We start from the raw sequence: 12,214 nt of genomic DNA on the forward strand, positions 1-12,214 counted from the left end.
CAGACCCACACGGGGAGCGAATGTGCCAGGGAGCACTGGTGTTTGTTAGACACAGCACCGGGCGGCTGCTCTGCGGGGGCAGCACAACGTGTGAACACCCAGCGTACACAGCACAACACGCGCTGTAGCACGCATGGGTCACAACATTTAGGACACGCAGCAGGACAGAGCTCAACAGGTCAGACTCAGTGAGCATGGTGGTTCATTCTGGCCTTAAAAATCTATGAGAGAAAGAGCCCCCTAGAGCTAGCCCCCAGCCAGTCCCAGAGACAGGAACCCCCAGCCCCAGAGGTATCCCCCCCCAAGCTCCCTGGAGCTTGTTCTGGGAGGGTCAACAACAGTGACCCTCCCAGAACCCCCCAGCCCATGAGACAGCCCCCCCCCCCAGCCTGAGGGACAGTGAGCCCCCTAAAGATAACCCCCACCCAGCCCTGGGCCTGGGGTATGGGGGCTGGCTGAGCAACTGAGAGCACCAGGGATAGAACCCAGGAGTCTGGCTCCCAGCCCCCACTGCTCTAACCCACTGGGACCCCTGTTTGCACCAGGGGGCATTTCCACTCCCCACACAGCCCTCCAGGGCTCCCAGCTGCCAGGAATCTGCCTAGCCTGGGACTTCCCCGCCGTGCATGCAGAGCTCTGCCCGTGAGGAAGTAGAGCTCCAGGGTGCGCTTCGAGCGAATGCAGGACTCCTGGGTCCTGTCTGTAGCTCCGGGAGGGCCATGGGGTCTAGTGGTTAGAGCAGCAGCCTGGGACCCAGGACTCCTGGGTTCTATCCCTGGCTCTGGGAGGGCTGTGGGGCCTAGTGGTTAGAGTAGGGGACTAGGAGACAGGACTCCTGCCTGGGTGCAGGCCGGCACTCCAGTGGCTGGGCTTGCCCCCCCTCTTCCGGCTGAGGTCAGGAGGCCAGTTGTTGGGAACTGGACAGATGAGGGTGGAGTTGTGGGCGGGCCCCAGCACCCAGGAAACAGCCCCAAGCAGGAAACCTGCCAGTGCTGGGCCCCTGGGGCTAAGGAGAGAAAATGCTGTTAACCCTCCCTGCATTGGGAGCCGGGGGGGGGAAGAATTGAGCACAAGCGGTTCCCAGCACACACACCCCAGCCACCTGCTCTAACCACTAGGCCCCAGTCCCCTCCCAGAGCCAGGCTAGAACCCAGGAGTCCTGCCTCCCAACCCCCACCTCCCCTCACGTAGGATCAGTAATGAGCCCTTTGTGGCTTTCCCCTGTTGCTGCCACAGACCCTCCAGAGCCTTCACATATGAAAAATAAAATCATTTAATGAAGGGGGGAGGGGAGAAACAGGGGGAGCCGCTGTTGGGGGCGGGGGGGTGTCCCTCATTGATTCCCTTTAGCAGCAAAGCGGGGCCTTTAACCCCCTCGATGGACCCCATCTAGGGCAGTCTCCTCAGGGCTCACAGCTTCTGCCCCCCCCCCCCCGAGCCACAGCCCCAAAACCTGGGGGGGGGGGCAGCTGGAAGAAGCAGTGGGGGGGTGCCCCTGTGATGGTATCCGCTTGTGGCCCAGCCTCCACCTCCTGGCTGGGGCTTCAGGGCTCACAGGGGGACTGGGCCCCATGTCAGTTCCTGGCTCGGTTCAGTGGTGGGGGGCCCAGGCCTCTCCATCTCTTCCTCCTGATACCAGGCGGTGGAGGTGCTGTCTCTCCAGCCAGCCCCATAGCCCCGTCCCTGGGGGGCTGTGCCAGCAGCCATCTGTCACTGGGCGGCGCAGCAGTGCCATTGGGCCAGGGCACCTGCCAGGTGGCGTTGCCCAGCCCGCCTGGCCCTGGCCCGTAGGTCGTCGGCAGCATGAAGAAGATGTAGACGCCGGAGATCACCAGCCCCACGGTGACAGTTACGGCCACAGCCACAGCCACAGCGAAGGGCCAGCTGGAGCAGCCCAGCCCCCGCAGCCCCCCGCCCACACTCCGCGGTGCGGGCCGCCCCACATCCACGCTCAGGCTGACAGTGCTGAGAGCAGGGCCTGGCTTGGGTAGCGCCAGCCCCCGGCCCTTTCGGGTCCCCCAGCCCGGCACGTACAGCAGCCCCCGGCGCCGGCTGAAGCGCACAGAGCTGCTGGGGGCGGCAGGCGCCAGGGGCAGCCGGTCCAGCAGGTCCAGGCAGGTGGGCAAGCCAGGCAGGCCCTTGCGGGGGGGCAGGCAGGTCAACTCCCGGCACACGGGGCAGCTGATGGCGTTGACCTGCTCCGAGGAGACGTTGATGCGCGCTAGGCACTCGAGGCAGAAGGTGTGCCCGCAGCCCAGCGCCTTGGGCACCTTGAACAACCGGTCATAGGGCGAGAAGCAGATCACACAGTCCATGGAGGCCTTGTCTTCATCCTCCTCGTTAGTGCCCCAGGAAGCCTGCTCTGCCAGCTCAGCACCCCAGGGGCCCCCCTCCGCCAGCTCAGCACCCCAGGGCCCCTGCTCCACCAGCTCAGTGCCCTGGGGCCCCCCTAGCCCCACTTCCCCTGGTGCCGCCATGCCAAGGTTTGGCTCCCCTGGTCGGTGAGGGTGGAGGTGCAGCGAGCGGGGTACCTCAGGCTAAGGTGGTGCCAGCCGGCAGCCACGTCCCGGCCTGGCCCCTGTTGACGTCTCTGGGGAGGGAAGGGAGAAAGGACAATATTTACCCGGTGGAGATAACGCGCCCCATGGCCTGGCCAAGCTGGGCACCACCCCCTACACGCCCAATTCCTCAGGGGGAGGCTATCGGCCGCTCCCCAGCTAATCTGGAGTCACCCCAATACAGTGCCACCTGGGGCTAGGGCATCGGCATGGAGCTGCCAGACACTCCCAGCCGGCGGGAGGGGAAGGAAAAGGGAGGCATCCAGGGGACGCACACCCCAAAGCACATCACTGTCAGCCTCCCCAGCCTTGCCAGTGCCCTCACTCCTGACACAGCCCCTGCTCGCTCAGGCCTGGGCTCCCCAAAACAGCTTTGCTAGTGCCCCTTGACCACCACCCCCAGCTATCCTACCCCTGGGCTCCGCCGAGACCTGCCAGTGCTCCTCACTCCCAACCCACAGCCCCATGCTAGCCCAGGCCTGGGCTCCCCCCCAGCTCTGCTGGTGCCCCTCAATCCTGCCCCCGCTGGTATTCCAGCCCTGGGCTCCCCGAAACAGCTTTGCCAGTGGACCTCAATCCCACCCTCCCATCCTACCGCTGGGCTCCCCCTAGCCCTGCCAGTGCCCCTCATGCCCAACCCACAGCCCCTGCTACCCCAGCTGTGGGCTCCCCTCAGATCTGCCGCCCCCCTCGCTATACTACCCCTTGGCTTCTCCCCTCCTCCCCCCCCCCCCGTCTGCCCCCGCTGCTATTCCAGCCCTGGGCTCCTCCATACAGCTTTTGGTGCCCCCCAGTCCTGAGCCCCAGTTCATTCCCCATAGAGTCAGGCTCACCTGGTCCAGGCCTGGGCACAGGTGGGATGTTATCGGAGCAGGTGCGCTGGGGTTGCCAGATCGCTCCTCCTGGCTCCTGGTGCTGCTGGCAGCTCCCAGGTTCTGGAATCTGCACCCTGCAGGGAGCATTTCCCCTAGTGGTGCCCGCCCTGCCGCCCCGGCCCGCCCAGTTCTTCTGGGGCTGGGTGCGGCCAGGGCGACAAGCCGGTGCCACCACATTCCCTTCCTGTGGCTACTGGCCAGGAATGCAACCGGTAGCTGGCTCTGCCAGGGTTAACCCTTCACTGCCCCCCTCCACGCCCCAGCCACAGAGCCCCCCTGCTCAGCTCCCGACCCTGCTCTCTGCAACAGAGCGCTCCCTGCTCAGCCCCTGACCGCTCCCCGCAACACGGCGCCCCCTGCTGAGCCCCTGACCGCTCCCTGCAGCATGGCGCCCCCTGCTGAGCCCCCAACCCCCCAGAGACCAGCACCCCCTGCTGAACCCGTCCTGATCCTGGCAGTCCAGTGCTCCTTACTGAGCCCCCACCCCATTCCCTGCAACCCAGCACCCCCTGCTGAGCCCCTGCCCTGCTCCCTGCAGCACCCCCCAATGAGAACCCCACTGCTCCCTGCAGCACCCCCCCCGCTGAGCCCCTGCCCCACTCCATGGAGACCAGTACCCCATGCTGAACCCCTGCCCCACTCCCTGCAGTGCCCCCTAATGAGTCTTGCCCCCACACAACAGCAGCCCCTTGTACCACACTGGGGGCTTCAGACCAGCCCTATAGTGAATCTAACCCATGGAATGTTCCAGTCTCTCAAGTTGGGTCTATACCCTACTCTTTGGGCAGCACAGCAGAGAAAGACATGGGCCCCCGCACATGAGCTGAGAGGGCATCTACTAACCCCTCAAGCTAGCTCCTGAAAGGGTCTGGGCAGAGGAGAGGTGTGTATGGAGGAAAGGGAGGGGTGTGCATGGGGCAGGCACTCTCCCAGCCATGCCACAGGGCATAGCTGTGCCATGCAGCAGGGTCTGCCGTGGGACCTGCCCCAGTCACACCCTGGGCCCTGACCCCAGCTGTGAAGGCTGGACAAAAAGCAAGAGCTGAGCAGGAGGGTCTGGATGCCATGGGGCTGGAGAGGTTGACCAGGAGGAGCTGGCGGTGCAGGGAAGGGGAGGGCAGACACCTCAGACCCAGATGGTCTATGAGCAGGCAGGCATCCTGAGGTCAGATCTACTGCCCACACTGTGTAATGAGTCTAGGGGGCCCTGCTCTACTCCAACAAGCCTAGACCCTGCGCCGAGGCCAAGGCCCAGCCCAGCAAACCTGCTCTGGAGCGACAGCCTCCTTGTCCCAGCCAGCTCTGGCAAGCTCAGAACTAGGGCCTCTGGGCCAGCCTTGCCTGAGGGAACTGGCTCCCTCTGTCTCACAAAACACACCCACCCCCGTGGCCTATGGCCAATTAGCCCTTCCCCTCCAGCCCAATCACCATGGGCCTCCTCCCTGCTCTGTGACCACATGCCCTACATAGGGCCCTCGGACCCTGGGAACAGAGATCAGCATCCAGCCAGGACCACAGGACAGGCAGAGGAGTCCTGCTGGACCCACGGTGGAAGCGAAGAGCTAGGACTGCCCCTGTTGCAGAGGGGAGTGACTCTCCATTTCAAGAGGGGGCCCTGCTCTTCATGCTCCCCCAGCTTTTCTTGAGGGTGGGGGGGTAGAGGAACAGGGCAGGGCCCTACAACCAGCTCCCAGCCCATCCATGCCTTGTGGGCCCCCAGAGGCAGCTGCTATTAGGGGACATAGGGGGCAGAGCCAGGCCTGCAAGCAGCTGCTCCCCAGAGCAGGCTCTACTGCCCTGTGATGCCTGCAGTGGCGAGCAGCCGCCCCGCCACCCACAGCTGGAGCCAGCTGCAGCCCTCCACCAACCCCAAGCCCACTCTGGGGAGACCCACTGCCACCCACACCTCTCCAGGCAAGAGATGCCACCTGCCCATCCCCAGAAAGGGCAACAGAGCAGGCCGCAAGAGGGTGGGAGGTGGTCATGGAAGGGCAGCATCAAGCAGAGCTCACTCCCTCCTCCCGCAGGTGGGGGCCAGCAGCTCAGAGAGGACACACAGGAGAGTGAGTGGAATCAGAGTTTATTGGGGTGGTTCCCGCAGCTTTAACGGTTCGACTTGGCCACACGCTCCAGCTCGTCCTTCTTCTTGATGGCATAGGAGTTGGAGGAGCCCTGGGAGGGGGAGAGATGGTGAGATTTCCCCCCATGGTGGAGCCACCCCTGCAGCTTAAGAGCCAGCTCAGGGGGCACCCCCCAGTGGTGACACGGCACTGCGCTGCAGAGGGGACAGCTGTAGGGCAGGGCTCTGCCAGCAGGGCTCAGTCAAAGGCTCATGCCAATTGCCAGGGGCAGGCAAGGAAAGGGGGCCATTGGAGGCCCTGGGGCAGGAGCAGTCCTGCAGCCCTTCACTGTTAGGGACACACATGGACTCAAAGCCAGGGGGCAGCTGGAGAAATCTCCCCTCCATCGGGTGTAGTTATCCACACAGCCCCCAGGGGGCACAGTCACGCCCCAGCAGTGACCCAGGCTGGCGATGCACCAGAGGGGAAGCAGCTATGTGGCACAGAAGCCCTTTAACATCAGTCTGTGTCAACACGAGTGGCTGCATTGGTGGGACCGTCACCGTGCACAGCCAGCCCCAAGCGACAAAGGGCAGAGCAGGCTGCAGGAAGGAGGGGCTGAGCTGGGGGAGCCACATGCCAGGCCTCGACTCCAGACAACACGAAGCTGGGCAGGATGCTGTCTGGGAGCCCAGTACTTGCCCTTGTCCTCTACTCTTGAGTGGGCAGACATCTCCCAGCACGATGGGTCAGGCGCAGGCAGGTGCCCGGCCCCCACCTCTCACCTTGGCAGCATTGATGAGTTCGTCAGCCAGGCACTCGGCGATGGTCTTGATGTTGCGGAAGGCGGCCTCGCGGGCCCCGGTGCACAGCAGCCAGATGGCCTGGGGGGGCAGAGAGGGGTTACCAGGTGCCCAGAGCCAGTGGGCAGCAGTGCCCAGCCCATACGCACTGTGGAGTGGGCACTAGGCACAGCTGCATGGGGAGGGGAGTCATGCTCAGGGATGATGGGGCATGCTGTGAACACATGTATGGCCAGGGAGGGGTGTACCTGGTTGACACGGCGCAGCGGGGACACATCCACGGCCTGTCTTCGGACAGTGCCGGCACGGCCGATGCGGGTCGAGTCCTCCCTGGGCCCGCTGTTGATGATGGCGTTGACCAGGACCTGCAGGGGATTCTGCACAGAGAGAATCGCATGGACAGGTCAGCCAGGGCGGAGATCCCACATAACCCAACCCCCGACCCCAGCTGAGATCACATGCACAGAGCCCAGCCCCCAAACCCTCCCTCCCACACCCCTGCCTGGCCAGGACAGCCAGCACCCCCGCCCCCGGAAGCTCACCTCCCCGGTGAGCAGGTGGATGATCTCGAAGGCGTGCTTGACGATGCGCACGGTCATGAGCTTCTTGCCGTTGTTGCGGCCATGCATCATCATGGAGTTAGTGAGGCGCTCCACAATGGGGCACTGGGCCTTGCGGAAGCGCTTGGCCGCGTAGCGCCCGGCGCTGTGGGGCAGATACTTGGCGTACTTCTCCTTCACCGCAATGTAGTCCTGGGCCGGGGAGAGAGACTAGTTCAGGGGTGGTCCAGGGAGGGGGAGACCCCCTCCACGCTGACAGAGGCAGCCACAGTCAGAGAGCAACGGGGTGGAAAACCCAGGCATCCTATCCCACCCACTATGACGGTGCACAGAGGGCATGATCTGTGAGGAGAGGCGAGGGACCTAGGTATCCCCCCCCCCCGCCCCCGCCGCCAGGGTGCAAGCTGTAAGTTGGGGACCCAGGCATCCTGTCCCACTCCCTGCAGCCCTTCCTGCTGTGCACAGAGGGTGTGAGGTATGGGGGGGACCCAGGCATCCTGACTCACTCCCTGCGGCCCCGCCCGCTGCATACAGAGAGCATGAGGTGTGTGTGTTGGGGCGGGGGGAGAGAGAGAAGGAGAACCCAAGCATCCTGGCCTGCCCACTTGGGCTCCCCGGACCTGCAGGGAGATGTCATTGATCTGGACGTCATCTGTGCTCCATTTCCCGAAAAGCTTGATGTCGGGGGTCTCGGCCACAGCGGGCGCCGTCTCCCACTCGGTCATTCTGGGGAGTGGAGAAGGGAAGGTCAGGCAATGCAGCACCCCCATGTCCCACACTCAACCCTCCCATATATGGGGGACCCCAATGCCATGCCCATCCCTATAGGGCAGAACCCCCCAAACCAGTCCCCTGGCAGAGCAACCCCTGCACCTCACCAGCAGCCCCCCTCAATGTCCCCACCAAGAAGAGCACCCCACAGCAGTGTGCAATCCCTGCTAGCCCCCGTGGGACAGCCCTCCCACCCCCAAGTCCCACACACAGCCCCTCTGGGGTGGGGGGCTGCCCAAAATGACACCTCTGGAGGAATCTCCAGGGTAGCTGCTGTGGGGAGCGCACAGCTTAGGGGGGCAACAGCCATCTGCGGCCTCTGGCTCCTGCCACCTAGGTACCCAGGGGGCCGGCGCAGGATATTTCCAGAAAGGCCTAAGGGTTCCCCTCCACCATGGGGCGCGTCAGTTCCGCCCCCCACTGCACCGGGCAGGGCGACGGGCCCGGCGGTGCCTGCTCGGCTCACTGCGCCCGTGGGTGGAGATTGGGGGGGTGGGGGGTTTAGAGAAACAGGTGGTGTCTGTACGGCAGGAACAGGACCCGCCTCGGGTGGGGATCAAGACACATGGGAAGGGGGCTGCACCTGGAAACATCCGCTGGGGTTCCATTCTCCCCATCGCCCCACGCGGGGGCCCCTCGGGCTCCACTCCGCCCCCCACGCGCAGCCCCGGGATTCCACGCGCGGGACCCTCGCACCCCTGGGGTTCCACCCCCCCTTCGCCCCACACGCGGCCCCAGGTTCCATCCCCACACGCGGGACCCCGGCCGCCCCCCATCAGCGTTCCATCCCATCCCCCCCCCCGCACTCACATGGCGGTAGCTCCAGCGGCGTCCAGCCCAGGAAAGAGAACTCTATACGGGGTTTCCCAGGCTCTTATAATCCAGAGGGCCAAGAAGAGCTTCCGGTGCTGAACTGCGCATGCGCCATTCTGCGTCCAGGGACGGCAGGCAGGCGTCACGAGGGGTTCCGAAGCCTCGCTTCCGCCCAGGGCTTTGCCCGCTACTCTGTTGTGCGCGTGCGTAAGCATGCCCCCATTTCTACGTCCGGAGACGGTGCTCACGCATGTGCAGTGCTGGAAGCGTCGGCCAGCACTGACCCCTCTCTGACTCATGCGCGCGTCGCTTACCCCGGCGTTTCAAAAATGGCCGCTCGAGAGAGCGCGTGCGCAGCATGTATCATGTCCCGCCACCACTTCTCTCGCGCGTGCGCACTAAGGAAGCACGAAGCCCAGAGCCCGCGGCCGTAGGATTTGCCAGGCTGCGCTGCTACCGCGCTTGTGCATTGTCAGCTGCGAAGCGAACAACGCCATGTCTAGTGAGGGCACAGCTGCCCTATGTATCCTCTCCATGGGTAGGGTTACCATATTTCCACAAGCAAAAAAGAGGACACTGGGGGGGAGGAGCCCCGCTCTAGTCCCGCCCCTGCCCCCATCCACTCCCTCCCACTTCCCACCCCCTGATTGCCCCCCTCAGAACCCCCAACACCCCCCCGCTCCTTGTCCCCTGACTGCCCCCTCCTGAGAACCCCCTACGACCCTACCTGTCCCCTGACTGCCCCGACCCTTATCCACACCCCCACCCCATATTCACACCCCTGCCCCCAGACAGACCCCCGGGGACTCCCATGCCCTATCCAACTGCTCCCCGCCCCCTGACAGGACCCCCCAGAACTCCTGACCCATCCAACTCCCTCTGCTACCTGCCTGCCTTGACCCCTCTCCACACCCCTGCCCCCCTGACAGCCCCCCCAGAACCCCAGACCCATCTAACCCCCCCGCTCCCTGTCCCTGACTGTCCCAACCCCTCTCCACACCCCTGCCCCCCTGACAGCCCTCCCAGAACCCCAGACCCATCTAACCCCCCCTGCTCCCTGTCCCTGACTGTCCCAACCCCTCTCCACACCCCTGCCCCCCTGACAGCCCCCCCAGAACCCCAGACCCATCTAACTCCCCCTGCTCCCTGTCCCTGACTGTCCCAACCCCTCTCCACACCCCTGCCCCCCTGACAGCCCCCCCTCCCTGTCCCCTGACCAGGGCCCAGGAATCGGGCTGCACTCCGGCCGGGGTTGCGGGGCTTGGGGCCAGGCCGGAGGTGCTCGGCCGGAACCAGGGCCGGCGCTGCTGGGGCCCGGGCCGGGCCGGGCCGGCGCTGCTGGGGCCCGAGCCGGTGCTGCTGGGGCCCCGGCCGGGCCTGGGCCGGCGCTGCTGGGGCCGGAGCCGCTGGGGCCGCCGGGCGCTGCTCGGCCCAGGCCGGAGGGCGCCGCTCGGCCAGGGCCGCGCCTCCCCGGAGTTCTCCTCCTCGCGCTCCCCCGCCCCAGCTTACCTGCTGCTGCCTCCCGCTTGCCCCTGCTTCTTTTCAGACTTCCCGCGAAGATCTGATTCGTCGGAAGCAGGGGAGGGGGAGGAGCAGGTGGGCAGAGCGTTCAGGGGAGTGGAGGAGAGGGAAGACAGCTGCGGGCCGGACAGCATGGTAAGGTTGCAGGGGATGGTGGGAGCCGGGAAGGGGCTTTGGGTGCCCAGCAGTGCTTGGCCGCCGCTTTTCTGTCTATAAATAGCCGACTGGGGGGAAATCCCGGACATTTTTAGATTTTTAAAAATCCCCCCCGGACGGCTATTTATAGACCGAAAAGCCGGACATGTCCTGGGAAATCCGGACATATGGTAGCCCTATCCATGGGTATTAGTGGGAAAGCAGCTGTAGGGCTCGTTCCTGAGCTCAGGCTTATGCCTCCCCCGGAGACTGAGGCTGGGAGCCCACCGGGGACTGGGAGTCCCCCGGGGACAGAGACTGGGGACCCCCCCCCCCGAGACTGGGTGCTGTGGGTCCCCCTGGAGACAAGAGCTGGGGTCCGGCCCAGAGACAGCATATAAAGCTCCATGGTATTGCAGTGGGGTGTAGAGAAAGGCTTTGCGAGGGAGCAGAGGTGTGCACACAGGGCTGACCAAGAGCAGCAAGCTGGGTAGGTACTCAGGTGTAAGACGCCTGGGTGGTCTAGGGCAGAGTCAGTCTCAGGCCATCACTACCTCAGCTGCAGCATGGGGGTAAACACACCTATCGCTTTCCAGCTGCAGATCTCAGAGCACTTTACACGGGAGGGGCAAGATTGTTATCCTGCTTTTACACATGGGGGAAACTGATGCACAAAGGGGATGAGACTTGCCCATGGTCACCTAGCAGGCCAGAGACAGGGATAGAACCCAGGTGTCCTGAGGTGTGGTGGCTCATCAGCCCAGGCCCAGGAGGTGCAGCCTAACCAAAAATTCCCCAAAGCCACAAAATACATTTTGTACACATACCGATTTAAGGACAGTGACTCTTGTGTATATTACTCCTGGGGGAATTCTGCACCACTGCGCAGGTGCAGAATTCATATTGTCCGCAGATTTCTTCCCCCCCCCCCCCACAGAAAAATGGGGAAGGAAAGAAATATGTGGGGACACATTCCCCACGCTTGGAGCAGCAGGCGGAAGCGTAAATCACCATGGCGGGGCAGGGGCTGGGCGTGTGAGCATGCATGGGGGGGACTCTGTCCCTCTCGCTCACCTGGCCTGGATGGGTAGGGCTTCGGGTTGTTTGGAGGTAGGCATGAGGCAGGTTCTGTCCTCTGAGGCAGTTAATTGTTCCCATTCTTAGTCAATTCCCCCAGGTTCATAAAACACGTGTAAAAGTTTTAAGGCTCCTTTACATTGCCAGAGTGGTGGAAAGGAGCCTTATTATAAATAACAGTGAGGGAATCCTCAGCTAGGAAGATCTAGGTTCTGTCTCACTTTTTTCCTGTGTCAGAGTAGCAAAATGGGGTTAATTACAGGTCAGGATCTATTTTACTTACCCATTAAAAAAAAAGACTTTGAGGGCAAATAAAACGTTTATCAAGCAGCCAATAAAATGTCAGGACAATCAGAACCAAGCACTTCCCAAAGTAGCCAGCCAGGATTATAAACGGGAATGCAGGGTATTGGTACCCTAGTATTTGTAATTTAACTTTCATATGTTTAGGAAATGCTAAATAGTTATTGTGACTTTTTTCTGTATTGATTATATTGCATTATTTTGACAAACAAAATATGCAGAATTTTTAATTTTTGGTGCAGAATTCCCCCAGAAAGTATATGCAATAAGATAACACAAGGCCACAAGAAGTGCTTGTGATTTAATTGAAATCTGTCCCAACTCTCTCTCGCCAGTAGCGAAACGCAACACCCAACCAACGGAGCTGGGGATGAGGGGTTTGGGCTGTGGGAGGGGCTCAAGGCTGGGCCAGAAGGTTGGGGTGTGGGGGTGAGGGCTGCGGGGTGGAGCCAGGAATGAAGGGTTCAGGGTGTGGGAGGGGGCTCTGGGCTGGGGCAGGGGGTTGGGGTGCGGGAATGGGTCAGGGCTCTGGGCTGGGGGTACAGGCTCTGGGGTGGGGCCAAGGATGAGGGGTTTGGGGTGCAGGAAGGGGCTCCAGGTTTGGGGGGGCTCAGGGCTGGGGAAGGGGATTGGGGCACAGGGTTGCGGCATGGGCTTACCTCGGGCGGCTCCCGGGCACTGGTGCAGCGGAGGTGCTAAGGCAGGCTTCCTGCCTCTCCTGGCACCGCGGACTGCAGT

The 12,214-nt window shown here is 63.1% G+C and overlaps 2 protein-coding genes across 2 annotated transcripts; both read right to left on the reverse strand.

Annotated features, from left to right (window-relative positions):
* Nucleotides 1-1,574: 1,574 nt before the first annotated feature.
* Nucleotides 1,575-2,477, reverse strand: LOC135887702 (RING finger protein 225-like). The gene has a single exon (XM_065415431.1). It carries the CDS (start codon nt 2,475-2,477, stop codon nt 1,575-1,577), a length of 903 nt encoding a protein of 300 aa, XP_065271503.1.
* A 3,020-nt stretch (nt 2,478-5,497) lies between these two features.
* RPS5 (ribosomal protein S5) lies at nt 5,498-8,545 on the reverse strand. The gene is made up of 6 exons (XM_065415429.1): nt 8,438-8,545; nt 7,477-7,582; nt 6,839-7,048; nt 6,545-6,673; nt 6,279-6,377; nt 5,498-5,605 (listed from the first exon to the last, which is right to left on the reverse strand). Exons 2-6 carry the CDS (start codon nt 7,579-7,581, stop codon nt 5,537-5,539), a joined length of 612 nt encoding a protein of 203 aa, XP_065271501.1. The 5' UTR covers nt 7,582; nt 8,438-8,545; the 3' UTR covers nt 5,498-5,536.
* Nucleotides 8,546-12,214: the final 3,669 nt, after the last annotated feature.

Source organism: Emys orbicularis, chromosome 13, assembly GCF_028017835.1.
Source record: "Emys orbicularis isolate rEmyOrb1 chromosome 13, rEmyOrb1.hap1, whole genome shotgun sequence".
NCBI lineage: Eukaryota > Metazoa > Chordata > Testudines > Emydidae > Emys > Emys orbicularis.